General features: G+C 42.1%; 1 protein-coding gene across 2 annotated transcripts in view; it reads left to right on the forward strand.

Annotated features, from left to right (window-relative positions):
• LOC147361911 (ATP-binding cassette sub-family C member 4-like) overlaps positions 1–19,922 on the forward strand; it is a 195,923-nt gene that overhangs the window by 30,090 nt on the left and 145,911 nt on the right. For both annotated transcript variants that reach the window (XM_086330227.1, XM_086330226.1), the window contains exons 7-11: positions 1,109–1,234; positions 2,575–2,824; positions 4,751–4,852; positions 13,841–13,930; positions 17,192–17,383. In XM_086330227.1, the coding sequence (XP_086186353.1) occupies positions 1,109–1,234; positions 2,575–2,824; positions 4,751–4,852; positions 13,841–13,930; positions 17,192–17,383 (760 nt within the window). The remainder of the gene's footprint in view (positions 1–1,108; positions 1,235–2,574; positions 2,825–4,750; positions 4,853–13,840; positions 13,931–17,191; positions 17,384–19,922) is intronic.

The raw sequence follows: 19,922 nt of genomic DNA on the forward strand, positions 1-19,922 counted from the left end.
CACTGCTTTTAAAAATTGATAATATGTAATTGGTAACATCCACAGTCTGCCTGATGCTTTTATTCAAAAACAAGACAAATGCTTTCTCTAGTCTCTTCTTTGTGTAAGTTGTAGACCCTACCGGCTTAGCCAGTGGAGGCTCCAGCCTTAAACTGAAGGCTGATCCTGAAACAGGAACAGGAAAGGCATTCACTGGGTCCTCTTGGCACCATGTCTGAATAAGTAGAGTGTCCTTCAGCAGAATTGACCCATGTCCAAGTTATTTAAATATTGGTAAATAGTAATAATCTTGTAGCCCCATTTCTCACTGCATATATTTTTGTTATTCTTGTGTTGGAGTCTTTCAGGTATTTATTCATGTTTCCATTAAGTTATAAGCACCCCCAGGGCCAGGCTGATCTTCATTGTGTCTTTATGAAGCCCCACAGTCATAGCAGCACATGTGACAGAAAAGTGGCTGGTGGTGAAGAGCCTTTTAGTTAGACTGAAGCAGGTCCCAGAGGGTTGGAGGTGGGTGGTTGTCAGGTGATGGAGATGTTGTGCTATTTGAAGGTCACTGAGTTGTGTTTGTTGTGTGTGTGCAGTTCTGTGCTTCGTGTCTTTCTTTATTTGGAATTTCCTTTCCTGTCTTTGCTGGAGAGATAGATGCTCTCTATCCTTCGAGGCCCTGTTCCAGTGCTACCAGGTCTCTGAAGCTCTTCTTGTTCTCCTTTCCTGGTGGAATTAACAGCTCCATCTTTTCTGCTCACCAGAAATTCTGTCCTATTTTATTACAGCACAGACTCTGTCTTCTTGGGTGTCTTTCTGTCTCCCTACCTGACCGTGACCTCTTTGAGCAAATGGTTTGTATCTGACACATTTCAGGTCTCTTTTAGCCCTTGCTGCACATTCTCCAAGTTACTTCTTGAAATGGACTGAATGGTTGACTTCCTAGTTGAAGCCTTTTTCTCCATTTGTACTTTGAGTAGGACCTGCCTGTGTTCTAAGTGCAAAAGGGCTGTAGAGAATAATTTTATTACTAGCCCTGCCCCCATGCCCACTCCTGCTGCTGCTGCTGAGGAAAGCTGGGCTGTGGTCACTAAGGCTCATCTCATGTCTGTCCCCTCAGGAGTGAGACCTCTGCTCTCACAGACAAGAGGATCAGGACCATGAATGAAATCATAACTGGCATCAGAACAATAAAAATGAATGCTTGGGAAAAGTCATTTATAGACCTTATTACCAGACTGAGAAGGTAAGTTTATATATATAGATATCACTCCATATTTTCATGCTTTATTTCCTATTCTATTGGATACTTTATATGTCTTACCAAAGAATTATTAAGTTCATCTTCACATTAAGGTGAACTTGAATACTAACTATTCACTGCATCACCTACATGTTGCAGGAGGGTTAAGAATAGTGGAGATATCATTTACCCTGCTCTTTCATTTGCCATATTCTCAAAGGAAAAAAATATATATATGCTTCTTACTTATATAGAAATGAAATTCTAAGTAGTTCTTAATACCTCAAATCCCAATAAGCAATGCTTTTAACATAGTATTCGAGACAATGACATTCAAACTAAAATTGTAATTTATGGTGATGGCTGATAACCAGGAAGATTATAGAGACTTGGTATACTTCTATTGAGCCGAACTGTATGAATCACTATTTTTCATTGTTGCTGTGCTTAGTCGCTCAGTTGGATCTGACTCCTTGTGACCCCATGGACTGTAGCTCGCCAGGCTTCTCTGGCCATGGGACTTCCCAGGCAGGAATACTGGAGTGGGTTGCCATTTCTTCCTCCAGAGGATCTTACAGACCCAGGGATTGAACCCGTGTCTCCTGCATTGGAGGTGGATTCTTTACCACCATGAAAGCTCATGAACCACTATTATTCAATTCAAATGGAGCTATGAAAATACTGTCCCTTTTGCTCTGCTTCATGTTTTTAGACTGTTTTTCCATCTTTCATTTAAATATCTGGTGAGCATTTCTTTGACCTCACCTTGTCACCTCTCATTTTGCACCTTTGCAGAGCCCATCTTCCTTCTACTCTGGCCTCCAAGCCTGACTCCAGCTCATCTTCAGGGTCCACGTGTGTGTGACTTGCCCTGACTCCACTGCTCCGAGTTACATATCCCAGCTCTGGGCTCCCTTGGGGGCTGTGATGACTATCTCTGTCTATTGTCTCCCAATTTTGTGGTTGCTAATTCTCTTCGCCCATAAGTTCATGAGCTCCTGGAGGGGACAGAACGTGTCTTTCTGTGAGGAGCCTGGTACAGGCTTGTGATTATGAATGTTTGTTGAATGAATGTTCAAACCCAGTATGATTGACCCAAAATATTTGCAAGTGTGACATTAAGCCTCCTTTTACTTGAAAGAGTGAAGTGGTGATGCAGTGTGTGGTCCTGGTGTCAGGCAGACACCTGAATGTGCACTATGCTAATGTCTCCATGATGTGAGGAATAGTTTATCTTAATCTGTGTCCATTCCCTAGAAAGGGGCCACTTACACAGGGCACTGAATTTGTGTCTTGTATGCTGATACTTCTTATAAAACCTTTGTCCTACTTTCTTTTTACAGTAAGGAAATTTCCAAGATTCTGAAAAGTTCCTACCTTAGGGGCCTGAATTTGGCATCATTTTTCACTGTGAGCAAAATCATGATTTTTGTCACCTTCATCACCAATGAGCTCCTTGACAACTGGATCATAGCCAGCCAAGTGTTTGTGGTAGTGATGCTGTTCGAGGCTCTGCGGTTCTTGAGCACCCTCTACTTCCCCATGGCCATCGAGAAGGTGTCAGAGGCTGTCATCAGCCTCCGAAGGATAAAGGTTTGGTGACAAATAATTTTTTTTTGAGTTGTTGGTGGATTTTTTGTAAAATGCCTCATTTTGTTTGGTATCGCTATGTTCCAGTTAGGTGATATTTAACTCTCTCAGTGCCAAAGATGGCAGTCTTCCCAGAATGTTGTAGGTACTCCCTACCTACAACAACACGTTGTAGAGTGTAATGCACTCTACAAAGGTAGATATCATAAGACTGGTTCTCATGTAGGGGCAGTAGTATATATAAGTAGCAGTAGCATAGGGCTCTAGTGTATTGATGCCTGCAGAGTGACTAAAATGTCTAAAAGCAGAAGAAGCAAACAGAGTGCATCTCCTGTGCTGACTCCAGTGGCCAGGCAGTGACTGTGCACAGTCCCTGGGCCAGGAGGGGAGGAACTTGCTGAGAGCTCCCTGTTCCCTGTGGAGGAAGGGTAGCCTCAGATTCACTTAATTCTCTGTGTTCAAAATGAGTTCTTTCATCCACAGATGTTTTGCTTGTTGGTGTCTGAGCCTGCCTTTTGTATCTGTCTTTTCATCCCTGTCCCCTTTTTATTTACTGCTTAATCTGTTCTCTCTAGCTGCCTTCTTCTTTTTAAATTTGTAATTCCCACCACTATGTGACCTAAGAACTTCCAGATATACAAGCTGGATTTAGGAAAGGCAGAGGAACCAGAGATCAAATTGCCAACATCCATTGGATCATAGAAAAAGCAAGAGAATTCCAGGAAAAAAAATCTACTTTTGCTTCATTGACTACACTAAAGCTTTTGACTGTGTGGATCACAACAAACTGTGGAAAATTATGAAAGAGATGGGAATATCAAACCACCTTACCTGCCTCCTGAGAAACCTGTATGCAGGTCAAGAAGCAACTGTTAGAACTGGACATGGAACAATGGGCTAGTTCCAAATTGAGAAAGGATTATATCAAGGCTGTATATTGTCACCCTGCTTATTTAACTTACATGCAAAGTACATCATGTGAAATGCTGGGCAAAGGAGAATGAAAAAGCTGGCTTAAGACTCAACATTCAAAAAACTAAGATCATGGCCTTTCGTCCCATCACTTCATGGCAATAAATGGGGAAACAGTGGAAACAGTGGCAGACCTAATTTTCTTGGGCTCCAAAATCACTGTAGATGGTGACTACAACCATGAAATTAAAAAATGCTTACTCCTTGGGAGAAAGGCTATGACAAACCTAGACAGCATATTAAAAAGTAGAGACATTGCTTTATCGACAAAGGTCTATATAGTCAAAGCTATGGTTTTTCCACTCATTGTGTATGGGTGTGAGAGTTGGACCATAAAGCAGGCTGAGCATGGAAGAAATGATGCTTTGAAATTGTAGTGCTGGAGAAGACTCTTGAGAGTCCCTTGGGCTGCAAAGAATTCAAAACAGCTAATCCTAAAGGAAATCAACCATGAGTATTCACTGGAAGGACTGGTGCTGAAGGGTCAATACTTTCTTTGGCCACCTGATGCCAAGAGCAGACTCATTGGAAAAGACCCTGATACTGAGAAAGATTGAAGGCAGGAGGAGAAGGGGACAACAGAGGATGAGATGGTTAGATAGTGTCCCTGACTCAATCAACATGAATTTGAGCAAACTCTTAGAGATAGTGACGGACGGGGAGCCTGGAGTGCTATATAGTCCATGGGATTTCAAAGAGTCAGACAAAACTTAGTGACTGAACAGCAACAAATACACTATATTATATGATTATGTTCATATATACCATGAGATGTAATAATAGTATATATTATTCCATATATTATTTAATATGTTCTGATGTGAACTAATACTTTAAGTACAGTTAGCAAAACAGTATTCAGACTGTTCAAAGTTTGCAAATTCCAGGAAAGCGATTGTTTTTGTTTGTGCTTTCTTCCTGCAGTTTAACAATTTGTTTTTTTCTTCTTTTCTGTAGAATTTTTTATCACTTGATGAAATACCACAGCTCAACACTCAGCTGCCATCAGATGGTGAAATGATGGTGGACATGCAAGATTTCACTGCTTTTTGGGATGAGGTAACATATCTTTCTTTCCAAGATCCTGCCTGCTAACAGACAAGTGTGATATAGATTTATTAGAGAATTTTTAGATTGTACCATGGTGTAAAATGGAGAAGGAAATGGCAGCCCAATCTAGTATTCTTGCCTGGAAAATCGCATGGATGGAGGAGCCTGGTAGGCTGCAGTCCATGGGGTCGCTAAGAGTCAGATACGACTGAGCGATTTCACTTTCACTTTCATGCATTGGAGAAGGAAATGGCAACCCACTCCAGTGTTCTTGCCTGGAGAATCCCAGGGACGGGGGAGCCTGGTGGGCTGCCGTCTGTGGGGTCACACAGAGTCGGACACGACTGAAGTGACTTAGCAGTAGCAATATGGTGTAAAATGTGACTTGCTCGTTAACTAAAAGTATGTTACAAAATTTTTCAAAATTGGCACTGAGGTTTGGATCTAATAGAGATTAAGTATAAAATCAACCTAAAATGTTTGACATGTTGCTCTCGCTTTCATTTTCAAGAGAGCTTTCAAAGTATTAGCACATTTTGAACTTAAAGTCCATACATTTGTAATATTAGAATTTATGGAATTGGGCAGACAAAATGCGGCAGTGTGGAATGGGTTAACTAACAAACATACAACTGGTTGTTAAAGATGCTTTGGGGAATCAGCGTACATTTTTGCCTTGATTATCAGGCCACTGTATTATACATAGAGTGAGGCTATGACTTGGATATTTACTGTGGGGTAGGGTGGGGGCTCCTGCATCCTGAGCTTCTGGATACTTTGGTGGCAGCCAGGGCAGGAGGAGACAGCAGGTGGGCATAATGAGCACCGGAGATTCTCAGTTAAAGGACTGCACTGTATGACAAGCTGACAGGGAGAACTGGTGATTCCCAACACTTGGTTTATTTGTTATGTTCAGGCAAACGGAAAAAATAAATAAATAAATAAAAACAGGGTCTGCTCTCAAGAAGTTGTCAGCATCACACACCCATTGTGGCCCCTTTACCAACTGAAATGCTCTCCCTGCCCCCTGGTTCCCTGGTCCTCTGTGTACACCCTCCTCTATCAGTGTGAATTAGTCAGTAAAACAGAACCCCGCCATGGGAGAGGGAATTCCATTCAAGGTGTTAGTTACGAAGATGATAAAAGGGAGGAAAAAGCAGAGAGGGCAAAATGGTGGTGTGTGAGACAACCCAGGGGTTATCAAAGGCAGGAAGCTGTTCATACTCCCAGGGCTGGAGGATCTCTGGGAGGAGGTGCCTCCACCAGAGGGTCCACCCTCCAGAGCAGAGCCCAGGAGTCCAGCAGCTGTCAGAGTGGGGACCACAGAGCACGTGTCAACTCTCTAGATTCGTCCTGTCTTTCATGGCTGTGACTCTGTGGTGCCACCTACATTGTATTCACCTGCTTCTTTCTTAGCACCTGCCATCCCCACCGACAACCAATGGTTTGTTCCCAGATACATGAAACCACATACCTGTACCTTCTGTACATGGAAACTCACACAGGGTACCTGACCTTCCCTGATGGTTTCTCCTGCCTTAATATAGTAGATTTGTCTCCTGTTTGGTGTTTCTCGGCATAATGCTCTTGAAACATTTATAGAAATCACCACTAAAATTCCATTATAAAGTCCACTGTATGTGAATGCTACCACATTCTTTGTATGAAACTCGTTAGCAGATTTCTTTAGTTCCCAGTAAACACGTAGATTCATTTTAAATCAATTCGGTATATGATATAGATTGTTTCTGCAGTTTTTAATGAACTGAAATAAAAATATATACAACAGTATCTGCCTACGCAACAAATGGCTATAATGTAGAATAAGGGATTTTAGTTGTACTACAGCCTATGTGAATAAATCAGATGAAAAATCTGAAAAGGTTTCTATATACATTCTAGAGTAAAAAAATCCAAATTGTTAATAACTCAGCCAATGATTTTAATACAAAATTATTAATAACTCAAGATACTAAACTGTTAAAGGATGAGGGGGAAAAGGTTGTGAGTTCCACTGTAAGGCTCTTCTTGTAAAATCTAACTAATTGCATATTATGATTCTGTTAGAGCAGTATTCAAAATTACAGAGATGTAGCCTTCATCAGTTCAGGGAAGGCAATGGCACCCCACTCCAGTACTCTTGCCTGGAAAATCCCATGGACGGAGCAGCCTGGTGGGCTACAGTCCAAGGGGTCGCTAAGAGTCAGACACGACTGAGCGACTTCACTTTGACTTTTCACTTTCATGCACTGGAGAAGGAAACGGTAACCCAGTCCAGTGTTCTTGCCTGGAGAATCCCAGGGATGGGGAGCCTGGTGGGCTGCTGTCTATGGGGTTGCACAGAGTCAGACATGAATGAAGCGACTTAGCAGCAGCAGCCTTCATCAGTTATATTTTCACAAAAAATAGCTTCCATGTTAACATTAATGTGTGGCAACGTTTCGTTGGAGAAAGAAATGGCAGCCCATTCCAGGATTCATGCCTGGAGAATCCCATGGACAGAAGAGCCTGGCAGTCTACAGCCCACAGGGTCACAGAGTCAGACATGCCTGAAGTGACTTAGCTAAGCAACACAAAGGTATTCCTATCAAGGTAAATGATAATTATGCTATTGCAACTAATTTTTAACACTTTGGGGGAATGAAAATTCTAAATATTTTCAACTGAATCTTATCTCTTACAGCACTCACTAAAAACTAACAGCCATCAGTTCAGTTCAGTTGAGTCACTCAGTCGTGTCCGACTCTTCGCAACCCCATGAACTGCAGTTGCCAGGCCTCCCTGTCCATCGCCAACTCCTGGAGTTCACTCAAATTCATGTGCATCAAGTTGGTGATGCCATCCAGCCATCTCATCCTCTGTCATCCCCTTCTCCTCCTGCCCCCAATCCCTCCCAGCATCAGGGTCCTATCCAATGAGTCAGCTCTTCGCATGAGGTGGCCAAAGTATTGGAGCTTCAGCTTCAGCATCAGTCCTTCCAAAGAACAACCAGGACTGATCTCCTTTAGAATGGACTGGTTGGATCTCCCTGCAGTCCAAGGCACTCTCAAGAGCCCTCTTCAACACCACATTTCAAAAGCATCAATTTTTTGGTGCTCAGCTTTCTTTATATTCCAACTCTCACATCCATACATGACCACTGGAAAAACCATAGCCTTGACTAGATGGACCTTTGTTGGCAAAGTAATGTCTTTGCTTTTTAATATGCTATCTAGGTTGGTCATAACTTTCCTTCCAAGGAGCAAGTGTCTTTTAATTTCATGGCTGCAATCACCATGTGCAGTGATTTTGGAGCCCGAAAAAATAAAGTCTGACACTGTTTCCACTGTTTCCCCATCTATTTGTCATGAAGTGATGGGACCAGAGGCCATGATCTTCATTTTCTGAATGTTGAGCTGTAAGCCAACTTTTTCCCTCTCCTCTTTCCCTTTCATAAAGAGGCTTTTTAGTTCCTCTTTACTTTCTGCCATAAGGGTGGTGTCATCTACATATCTGAGGTTTTTGATATTTCTCTTGGCAATTTTGATTCCAGCTTGTGCTCCTTCCAGCCCAGCGTTTCTCACGATGTACTCTGCATATAAGTTAAATAAGCAGGGTGACAATATACAGCCTTGATGTATTCCTTTTCTTATTTGGAACCAGTTTGTTTTTCCATGTCCAGTTCTAACTGTTGCTTCCTGACCTGCATACAGGTTTCTCAAGAGGCAGGTCAGGTGGTCTGGTATTCCCATCTCTAAGAATTTTTCACAGTTTATTGTGATCCACATAGTCAAAGGCTTTGGCATAGTCAATAAAGCAGAAATAGATGTTTTTCTGGAACTCTTGCTTTTTCAATGATCCAGCAGATGTTGGCAATTTGACCTCTGGCTCCTCTGCCTTTTCTAAAACCAGCTTGAACATCTGGAATTCACAGTTCACGTACTGCTGAAGCCTGGCTTGGAGAATTTTGAGCATTACTCGTGTGTGAGATGAGTGCAATTGTGTGGTAGTTTGAACGTTTTTTTGGATTGCCTTTCTTTGGGATTGGAATGAAAACTGACCTTTTTCCAGTCCTGTGGCCACTGCTGAATTTTCCAAATTTGCTGGCATATTGAGTGCAGCACTTTTGCAGCATCATCTTTTAGGATTTCAAATAGCTCAACTCGAATTCCATTACTTCTACTAGCTTTGTTGTAGTGATGCTTTCTAAGGCCCACTTGACTTCACATTCCAGGATGTCTGTCTCTAGGTGACATGATTGTGATTATCTGGGTTACGTAGATTTTTTTTGTACAGTTCTGTGTATTCTTGCCACCTCTTCTTAATATCTTCTGTTCCTGTTAGGTCCATCCCATTTCTGTCCTTTATCGAGCCCATCTTTGCATGAAATGTTCCCTTGGTATCTGCGGTTTTCTTGAAGAGATCTCTAATCTTTCCCATTCTGTTGTTTTCCTCTATTTCTTTGCACTGATCGCTGAGGAAGGCTTTCTCTTCTCTCCTTGCTATTCTTTGGAACTCTGCATTCAGATGGTAATATGTTCCTTTGCTCCTTTGTTTTTCACTTCTCTTCTGTTCACAGCTATTTGTAAAGCCACCTCAGACAGCCATTTTGCTTTTTTGCATTTCTTTTCCATGGAGATGGTCTTGATCCCTGTGTCCTGTGCAATGTCATGAACCTCCATTCATAGTTCATCAGAGAAGTTACTTTTAGGAAATCTTGGTGGAATTCTCTTTAAGGTAAAACAGTGTTAGGATACTTTTTGGAATTACAAAGGAAAGTAGAATTAAATCAACTTTATACTTTTTGAGAACCATAAGAAAAGTTTAGGGTGGTTCAAAAAGCCTTTGACTATACTTCAGTCGTGTCCAACTCTGTGCGACCCCCTAGATGGCAGCCCACCAGGCTCCCCCGTCCCTGGAATTCTCTAGGCAAGAACACTGGAGTGGGTTGTCATTTCCTTCTCCAGTGCATGAAAGTGAAAAGTGAAAGTGAAGTCGCTCAGTCGTGTCTGACTCTTAGTGACCCCATGGACTGCGGCATACCAGGCTCCCCTGTCCATGGGATTTTCCAGGCAAGGGTACTGGAGTGGGGTGCCATTGCCTTCTCTGTTTGACTGTGTGGATCATAGTAAACTGTGGAAAATTCTGAAAGAAATGGAAATACCGGACCACCTGATCTATCTCTTGAGAAACCTGTATGCAGGTCAGGAAGCAACAGTTAGAACTGGACATGGAACAACAGACTGTTTCCAAATAGGAAAGGAGTATGTCAAGGCTGTATATTGTCACCCTGCTTATTTAACTTATATGTAGAGTACATCATGAGAAACACTGGGCTGGAGGGAGCACAGGCTGGGATCAAGATTGCCGGGAGAAATATCAATAACCTCAGATATGCAGATGACACCACCCTTATAAGCAGAAAGTGAAGAAGAACTAAAGAGCCTCTTGATGAAAGTGAAAGAGGAGAGTGAAAAAGTTGGCTTATAGTTCAACATTCAGAAAACAAAGATCATGGCATCCGGTCCCATCACTTCATGGGAAATGGGTAGGGAAACAGTTGAAACAGTGTCAGCCTTTCTTTTTTTGGGCTCCAGAATCACTGCAGATGGTGATTGTAGCCATGAAATTAAAAGATGCTTACTCCTTGGAAGGAAAGTTATGACCAACCTAGACAGTATATTGAAAAGCAGAGACATTACTTTGCCAACAAAGGTCTGTCTAGTCAAGGCTATGTTTTTTCCAGTGGTCATGTATGGATGTGAGAGTTGGAATATAAAGAAAGCTGAGCACTGAAGAATTGATGTATTGAACTGTGGTGTTGGAGAAGACTCTTGAGAGTCCCCTGGACTGCAAGAAGATCCAACCAGTCCATCCTAAAGGAGATCAGTCCTGGGTGCTCATTGGAAAGACTAATGTTGAAGCTGAAACTCCAATATTTTGGCCACCTCATGCAAAGAGCTGACTCATTTGAAATGTCCCTGATGTTGGGAAAGACTGAGGGCAGGAGGAGAAGGGGATGACAGAGAATGAGATGGCTGGATGGCGTCACCAACTCGATGGACATGGGTTTGGGTAAACTCCGGGAGTTGGTGATGGACAGGGAGGCCTGGCGTGCTGCAGTTCGTGGGGTTGCAAAAACTTGGACATGACTGAGCACCTGAACTTAAGTGAGCTAATTAGAAAGAAAATCACGTATCCAGGATAAGGACATTTCCTCGAAAGAAACCGGTTGCGTCAAAGGCAGGCTTTATCACAGGATGTGAGGTCATAGATAGAGTGGTGTTAGTTGTAGCTGAGAGTCGCTGCAGTGGGAGCTGAGGAGGGGAAAGCACCGCTGTGGTGTTCATGGTGGTTGCTATGGTGTATCAGCTGTGTTCACCACCTGGCAGTCACTAACGTTGAATTATCTGAACAGTAGCTCTTACCTTTCATTCAATACAAAAGCAGGTAGTATTAGCAGCCTTAGCATCTAAACAGGAGACACAGCTGTTGTCGTTTTCCCATATTTCTGGTGCTGGAGAGGTGACCCTGAGGAGCTGCGGCATTGGGGCTCTCATGGAGGTAGTCAGTAAAGCTGGGTGTGTAGTTACATTCAGGGCCATGGTGGTGCCCTGAGCCATGATCATCCCACAGTGTATGGCCAGGCATCCTGTGGCCCAGAGCAGCAGATGGGAGAGCCTGGACATCGCGTCCTCTATGCAGGTGTTCAAGTGGAACTGGGGCGCCCAACACTATGTCTGTCCTTTTGTCCCCTACACCCACCCACCCCCGCCCCCGCATTGTGTACAGGTGTCCACTGAATTTCTTTTGTACCAAACTATGCAGCATTTTAAAATGAACTATTTTGTTCTTTCAAGAGCTGAATATCATGTTCTCAGACTTCTTGCCCTTAGTACAGAACATGCTGTTCTGTTGTCCTGGCCTTGCCTATGGAAGGACTGTGCCCCTTGCTGGCATCATTAGTAATTAGGGGCTGTCATAGGTCATGGGTGAGAGAGCCCTTGAAAGGGGGAGAAGCACAGACATTGGGAGTTTTGGAGAGAAGCTGAGTCTGAATGAAGCCCCTGCTGGGTTGGGAGGCAGGAAATAGACATGAGCTCTGTAACCTTCTCACTATACAGCCAGGTGGGTAGGTGGGGAAGGTCTCAGCTTTAATATAAATGGTCCCAGGGACTTCTCTAGTGGTCCAGTGGTTAAGAAGCCACTTTCCAATGCAGTAGACTTGGGTTCCACACCTGGTTGAGGAACTAAGATCTCATACGCTCTGGAGCAACTAACCCCACACACCGCAACAAAGACACAGTGCAGCCAAAATAAGAAAAAAAGCAAAATAAAGGTTCTGTGGAGGCCTCCAGATTTCATGGAACAGGGGTTTCAAACTGTATCTGCACAGAGTTGGGGCTCAGCTGATAGTGTTTTGTTGAGTCAGTGTCCCCTGAGCCTGGATAACCAATGGGGGAAGGGACCCAGTGTCTCTGAGCTGTTGAGTGCTGCCCCCTTCTGGGCATCCCAGAGCAGTGCCGGATCCCGACTGAGGTGCTGCGATGGGAAGCTGATGTTTGTAGGTAGTTCACTATTTTGTAGTCATAACTTAGCGAAAAGTAGTAGAATTGGAATCCTAAGTTTCAGGCAGGAAGAAAGAAATGGAGAAATTTTAAAAGCTTAAAGAATCTTTCTCATGTATTAAAATGATAGATTTGTAATTCTTAAAATCTGGAGCAAGCTTTTTTTTGGTGATGAAAAATCATTGTCAAATTTTTTTAGTATGTGAACTTTTTTAATCAGTTCAGTTCTTTCCAGAAAAAAAAAATTCAATTTGAAGATTATCCAGACTTTTACTTAATCATATGTAACCACTGTGTGTATGTGTCTTTCTTAAACATAGCAGTTACTGACAATTCTCTTAACATTTAGATATGTAAAGATGTACAGACACCCTAAGTCTTTCAGGAATATGACCCGTGATTGGCATGATGGTACTTTTCCTTCTCTGTCATATTGGACTATGCACTCTCTCGTGTACATCCATGTTTTTTGTTTTCCTTGTAGTAGAAGCACTTTATTGCTCCTGTGTAGCCAGGATAGGTAATGCATGTATCACATATAAAATTGAGGCTTTATCACTCTGATCCATGATGTCATAATTAATTTCTTTATTCTTCATTATTTTGTTGTCAGTATTACATTACAGCTCTCGTTAAATTAGAGCTCTGACCATGACTTATAAGAGTTAATTTAGCATGAGTGACTTCTTCATATAAAGTGCCCTTTTGCTTGCTGAGCATTACTGAGGTTTATTCTTTATCAAATGAAAGTGGAGACATTAGTGATTTCAAATTATTTATTAAAAGACGAGGCATGCTAGGTACTTCTGCTGCCACCTTGTGAAGATTAATGAGATAGACAGGTAAAACCAGAGGTCATGATGAAAACTTATAAATGATTAAAAACCTCCCCCTGAATATTCTAAGTACATTATATTAATAAGTTCGTGTGCATCATGCAGTTTGCATTTCAGGCAGGTACCTTGTCATCTCTACTACTTAAATTCTGTGGGTGTCTAGAGCTGTGTCTATATGGAAATCTGGTGAAAGAAGGTATCTTCGTAAAGGCAATTATAGCTGCTTCAAACCCCCAAAGAGATAGGATTGGATGAAAAGGCCTCCAGGACACAGTATCTTAAAATAGGAAGGATAAAAAATGTGGGCTGTATTAGCATGAAAGTGAAAGTTACTCAGTCATGTCTGACTCTTTGCAACCCCCATGGACTATACAGTCCATGAAATTCTCCAGGCCAGAATACTGGAGTGGGTAGCTATTCCCTTCTCCAGGGTATCTTCCCAACCCAGGTCTCCTACATTGCAGGCAGATTCTTTACCAGCTGAGCCACAGGGGAAGTCACCAGGGAAGATATATTAGCATATCAATGACTATTATATTATTTTCAACTACTTTCTGAAGTAATTTGTGTTACTTTGTTGAAATGAGTGTGTTTTTATAAACTTTAATTTGCAGGAATTGGACTCACCAACCCTAAAAGGCATTTCATTTACTGTCAGACTGGGTGAACTGTTGACTGTGGTTGGACCTGTGGGAGCAGGAAAGGTAAGTTGTGATTCCTTTTGTCACTTTGACGCAATGCTGCAGCTCCTGTTAAATTCTCAGAGTGGAGCCCACAGCTGAGTGTGACACGGTTTGAATTGCATGTGTCTAGAGCAGTGTTTCTCTAGGTGTGTTCCATAGAATGTTAGTTTTCAAGAAGGTTTCATGGCCAAATAAGTCTGGATAAACACACACTGTGTTTTCCTTCCTGATGTTTCATGTTGCACAGTTGGGAACTGCTTGTAGGGAGTTTGGCTGTTTCAGTGAAGGAAATTATTGATGTGATAGCTGTTCAGGATAGACGGAGACAGTGGGGACTACTTTTTGTCACAGTGGCCCCTCCAGGAAGTCTGGAGGTAGTGAAGGCTCTTGCCAGAAGCTCTGAGCATTTCCTCATGTGACTTTACTTGTTCCCACCAGTACACATGTAAGTGGATGTGCAGCCATGTGGTAGAGCTTAAGATACAGACATGAGCCAGACCCAACGCCTCTGCCTTTGAGAGGCAACCAGATTCTGAGGTGAGACAGATATGCAGGCAGATTATTTCAGTCCAGTGTGGTGAGTGCTCTGATGATGTGGACATAGACATGCCTCTTCTTACAACAACAGATTTGAAGGACATGTGTATGTGCACTTAGTCTCCTGTGTTTTGTACAACAAAATACAGAAACCTAAATGTGGGATTTGTACACGAGAGGGAGATGATTACCTCTATGATGGACTTTTAAAAATATTTATTTATATTTCTTTTAAAAATTTATGTATTTATTTTACGTTTTTAAAATTTATTTATTTTTTAATTGGACGATAATTGCTTTGCAATATTGTGTCAGTTTCTGCCATACATCAGCATGAATCAGCCATAGGTATATGTCTGTCCTCTACCTCCTGAAGCTCCCTCCCACGTTGCACTCCTCTAGGTTGTTATAGAGCACTGAATTTGAGCTCCCTAGGCATGATGGACTTTAACTCTTTGACCACAACAGCCTTAGAGTTCTCTTAATTAATAATCTTTGGATATATTCTTCACACATCGCTTTAAGTTAAAAAAGAATATTTATTGATTTGGCTGAATTGGGTCTTAGTTGCAGTACATGGGCTCTATAATTGTGTGTTGGCCTAGTTGCCCTGCGGCATGTGGGATCTTAGTTCCCTGACCACGTATCTAAGCAGAGCTCCTGGCATTGCAAAACAGATATATATATATATTTTTTTTTTTTTTTCTTTATTATCTGGGTATTTTTTTAAACTTTTTATTTTGTATTGGGATATAGCCAATTAACAGTGTTGTGATAGTTACAGGTGAACAGTGAAGGGTATCTCTCAACCATACATATATACATGTATCCATTCTCCACCAAACTCCCCTCCCATTCAGACTGCCACAAAGCATTGAGTAGAGTTCCATGTGCTATATAGTAAGTCCTTGTTGGTTACGCATTTTAAATATAGCACTGTGTACATATCCATCCCAAACTCCCTAAATATCCCTTCCTTACATCCTGGAAGGTGGATTCTTAACCACTGGACCACCAGGGAAGTCCTCACATACCTTTTTAAGAACAAGTATTTGTCAAGTAACAGATACCCAGATGCAGGAACAACTGCATTAAACATCAGATACAGAAAGTACAGCACAAACTACCACATAATTGCGCTCATCTTACACGCTAGTAAAGTAATGCTTATAATTCTCCAAGCCGGGCTTCAGCAATACGTGAACCATGAACTTCCAGATGTTCCAGCTGGTTTTAGAAAAGGCAGAGGAACCAGAGATCAAATTGCCAGCATTTGCTGGATCATCAAAAAAGCAAGAGAGTTCCAGAAGAACATCTATTTCTACTTTATTGACTATGCCAAAGCCTTTGACTGTGTGGATTACAATAAACTATGGAAAATTCTGAAAGAAATGGTAATACCAGACCATCTGACGTGTCTCTTGAGAAACCTGTATGCAGATCAGGAAGCAACTGTTAGAACTGGACATGGAGCAACAGACTGGTTCCAAATAGGAAAAGGAGTACATCAAGGCTATATATTGTCACCCTGCTTATTTAACTTATATGCAGAGTACATCATGAGAAATGCTGGGCTGGAAGAAGCTCAAGCTGGAATCAAGATTGCCAGGAGAAATATCAATAACCTCAGATATGCAGATGACACCACCCTTATGGCAGAAAGTGAAGAGGAACTAAACAGCTTCTTGATGAAAGTGAAAGAGGAGAGTGAAAATGTTGGCTTAAAGCTCAACATTCAGAAAATGAAGATCATGGCCTCTGGTCCCATCACTTCATGGCAAATAGATGGGGAAATAGTGAAAACAGTGGCTGACTTTATTTTGGGGGGCTCCAAAATCACTGCAGATGGTGATTGCAGTCATGAAATTAAAAGACACTTGCTCCTTGGAAGCAAAGTTATGACCAACCTAGATAGCATATTAAAAAGCAAAGACATTACTTTGCCAACAAAGGTCCATCTAGTCAAGGCTATGGTTTTTCCAGTAGTCATGTATGGATGTGAGAGTTGGACTATAAAGAAAGATGAGTGCTGAAGAATTGATGCTTTTGAACTGTGGAATTGGAGAAGACTCTTTTTTTTTTTTTTTTGGAGAAGACTCTTGAGAGTCCCTTGGACTGCAAGGAGATCCAACCAGTCCATCCTAAAGGAGATCAGTCCTGGGTGTTCATTGGAAGGACTGATGTTGAAGCTGAAACTCCAATACTTTGACCACCTGATGCGAAGAGCTGACTCATTTGAAAAGACCCTTATGCTGGGAAAGATTGAGGGCTGGAGGAGAAGGGGACAACAGAGGATGCGATGGTTGGATGGCATCACTGACTTGATGGACTTGAGTTTGGGTGAACTCCGGGAGTTGGTGATGGAAAGGGAGGGCTGGCGTGCTGTGTTTCATGGGGTCACAAAGAATTGGACACGACTGAGGGACTGAACTGAACAGAAAGTACACATCCTGCTGCTCTGCTCTGCTAGTGAAGGATGTTACACATTCTTAGTCTTTGCTGAGTAGAGCACTTCGTTTGGGGAAACTCAGGCAGGGTAGATTGTTATATTCTTTATATTCCTTATCCACCTTCAGTTTACATTGACCAATAGTGCTCTTTTCCATTTTTTTGCTTCAATATTTGGAGCTGCAGTTTATCCTGTTCTGATATCCTTGATCAAGCACCAGGGTGGGGACTGTGCGGCAGGGTGTGTCCCGGCCTGAGTGCTCCCTGTTCACATGTGTGTGTTGCCCTCTGTTTCAGTCGTCACTGTTACGTGCTCTGCTGGGGGAGCTGCCTCCGAGCCAGGGGAAGGTTAGCGTGCATGGAAGGATCGCATATGTTTCTCAGCAGCCCTGGGTGTTTCCAGGAACTGTGAGAAGTAACATTTTATTTGGGAAGAAATACGAAGAACAGCGCTATGAAGAAGTAATAAAGGCTTGTGCTTTGGAAGAGGTCAGTAATGACTTTTGAGCTGCATATACTCAAATTTCAAATGATAGTGTTGGCTTAAGCTATAAGGTTTATTGAAAGTTCTTTTTTTTTTTTTAATTTGAAAGTTCTTTGTTGCTTTAAGCTGGTCTGGGTAAATATGCAGTTGTATACGCAGCTGTTTTAATTCTGATGTGATAATCACAGAATGCCTTTATTTCATTTGGTGAAGCTTCATTCAGTTTTAGGGTTTTTTTTTTTTTTTTTTTTAATGGACAGTTACAAAAATTTGTAAAAACAGAGAGCACATTGTAATGATCCCTCACGTACCCACCCCCAGCTCCAACCAGGATCAGCTGGTGGCCAGTCTTGCTGCATCTCCACCCTTGCCCTCTGCCAGCCCCACCACCACCCCATTATTATTCTAGAGCAGGTACTAGACCTCAGATTAGTCCATCTGTAAACATTTCATCTGTTTTTGTCTAAAAGATAGGAAAGCCTTTGGAAAAAAACATCACCAACATTATTTCACCTGAAAAATTACCCTAATTCCTGAATATCATCAACTTTCTCATCGGTGTTTACACGTTGCTAATCATCTCACTCTGAAATCTGGCTCACCATTGATGGAATCAGACTCCACATGAGTTGTGCCCACTGCACTTGTTTAGTGCCTCCTCAGTCTCTTTCAGTCTCCAGGTTTCCCTCTCTGCTTGGTTTTGACTTGTAATTTATTAAAGAAAATGTTATGCTTTAAAATTTCTTCTTAACCCAGCCTCATTTCATTGGGGGAGACATTGTTTTCAGAAATTGCATTGAGTTTCACAGAAAATGGCAAGAAGAAACATTTAACTCTACCTTGAGATTTAGAGGAAATTAGTAAATGAATGATGAAAACTGAACTTACACTATAGAAAAATTTAATTTGGCAAAAAGAAAGGAAAACATAAATACAGATTAAACAGTATTTTACTCTCTTGAGTTATAAAAATCCATGAACAATAGTGTTAAAGGGCTCCCTCTGTGGTCCGTTCAGATCTGGACATCTTTTATACTGTGAGGAAAAGGCTGGGACTGTCTTTCAAAGGTGTGGTGGTGGAGACTCCAAACGTGCTTTCTGAAGAAACAGTAATTTTGCTTGAGTAATGCTTGAACATCATAGATTTTTATCAGGTGAATATCAAATTTTGATGATGCAGACAAAATGGAATTGCTCACTCTTCTGTTTCTTTCTCCTGGTCTGTGGTTGGTTGTGGGAGATTGTGTTTGCAGAACCAATGCCAAGTTAGCAGTAATCAGCAAGATTTTAATTAAATAGTGTTTATTCTGTGTAAGAAAAGAAGGGGAAAGCAAACATAAAACATTGAGACAATAGCTCCCATTTATTCAGAGTCTACATGCAAATCGTTTCTCTTTCTCAGACATGCACCCAGAAGAGGGTATATGAATTCTTTATGAATATTTTCAGTGTTACCATCTTCATTTTATAGTTGGTAAGACTGAGGCTTGGAGAGAAAACATTTTAAAAAGCAGGTGATGGATAAAGCTGGAAGGTGGGGTGTGGAATAAACAGATTTCAGGCGTTTCCTCTTTACCTTAGTCCTGTCAACCTCCTGATGCCCAGATCAGACTCCAGAGACCCAGACCAGTGTGTGGGTGTTTCTTTTATGACCTTGCCTTTCTGGTGAAGTTCAGCCTTGTCTTTCCCCCCACATTTGAGTGTCTCTGCAAAAAAGCAGGTGCTGGACAGTGGCTGATATTCAGTGTTTCCCTGGGGGCCAATGCTTTGCCGCAGCCACATGGGGTGACAGGACCAGTAATATGGGCAGTGTCCGGGGCTTCACCCATCCTTGGGAGTCTGTGCAGCACAGACTCTGGTGGGAAGGGGCCCTGCAGAACTGGGCTGCACAGCAATTCTTCTGTACATGATGTGACATTTATAAACATGGACCCCTCTCCTGTTCTCTGCACAGTCAGGACATGCAGGTCGGGCCCCTCATGCTCATTCCCTCCTTGGCAGGAAGGGAGGCCCAGGGCAGAGAAGGAGTGAAGAGATGAGTTGTGGCTTAGTCTTGCCTGCTGTCACTTTGGGTATGTTCTGTTTCCTGCCTGGGCCTCTGACATTTCAAGAGGATATTGGGTCAGAAATTTTCCAGGAGGTTTTGCTGCTGCTCTGAAGTGTCATCTCTGCCTCTAATTAGCAGGAGTCAGCAAGGTCATTATGATACCTGGGAACCACCTAACTAGTAATGATCCTCTGCTCATCTCCTTTTAGAATCCATGACTCAGTGGATGGGCATCAGGTGGTCACATAATAATGGTGTCTGGAGGTATTTTGTCCTGTAGCAGTCCTAGGCAGTATCTAAGTGTTTGTCTCAGTTTCCTTTCTTATTAAAAGCAGGAGGAGTGAGGTTACTGTAAAAGTTATAGGCCATGCCTGTGAAATCCAGGCATGTCAGGGTTTCAGTAAATGGTCGCTGTCCTTACTATTCTAACCCTTTTCTCTACATCTGTCCATCCATACATACATCCCTATAAATATAATCGAGATTTTTTTCCAAGG

Source organism: Bos grunniens, chromosome 12 (genome assembly GCF_055505025.1).
Source record: "Bos grunniens cultivar Pamir isolate PY7600 chromosome 12, Bosgru_T2T1.0, whole genome shotgun sequence".
Taxonomy (NCBI): Eukaryota; Metazoa; Chordata; class Mammalia; order Artiodactyla; family Bovidae; genus Bos; species Bos grunniens.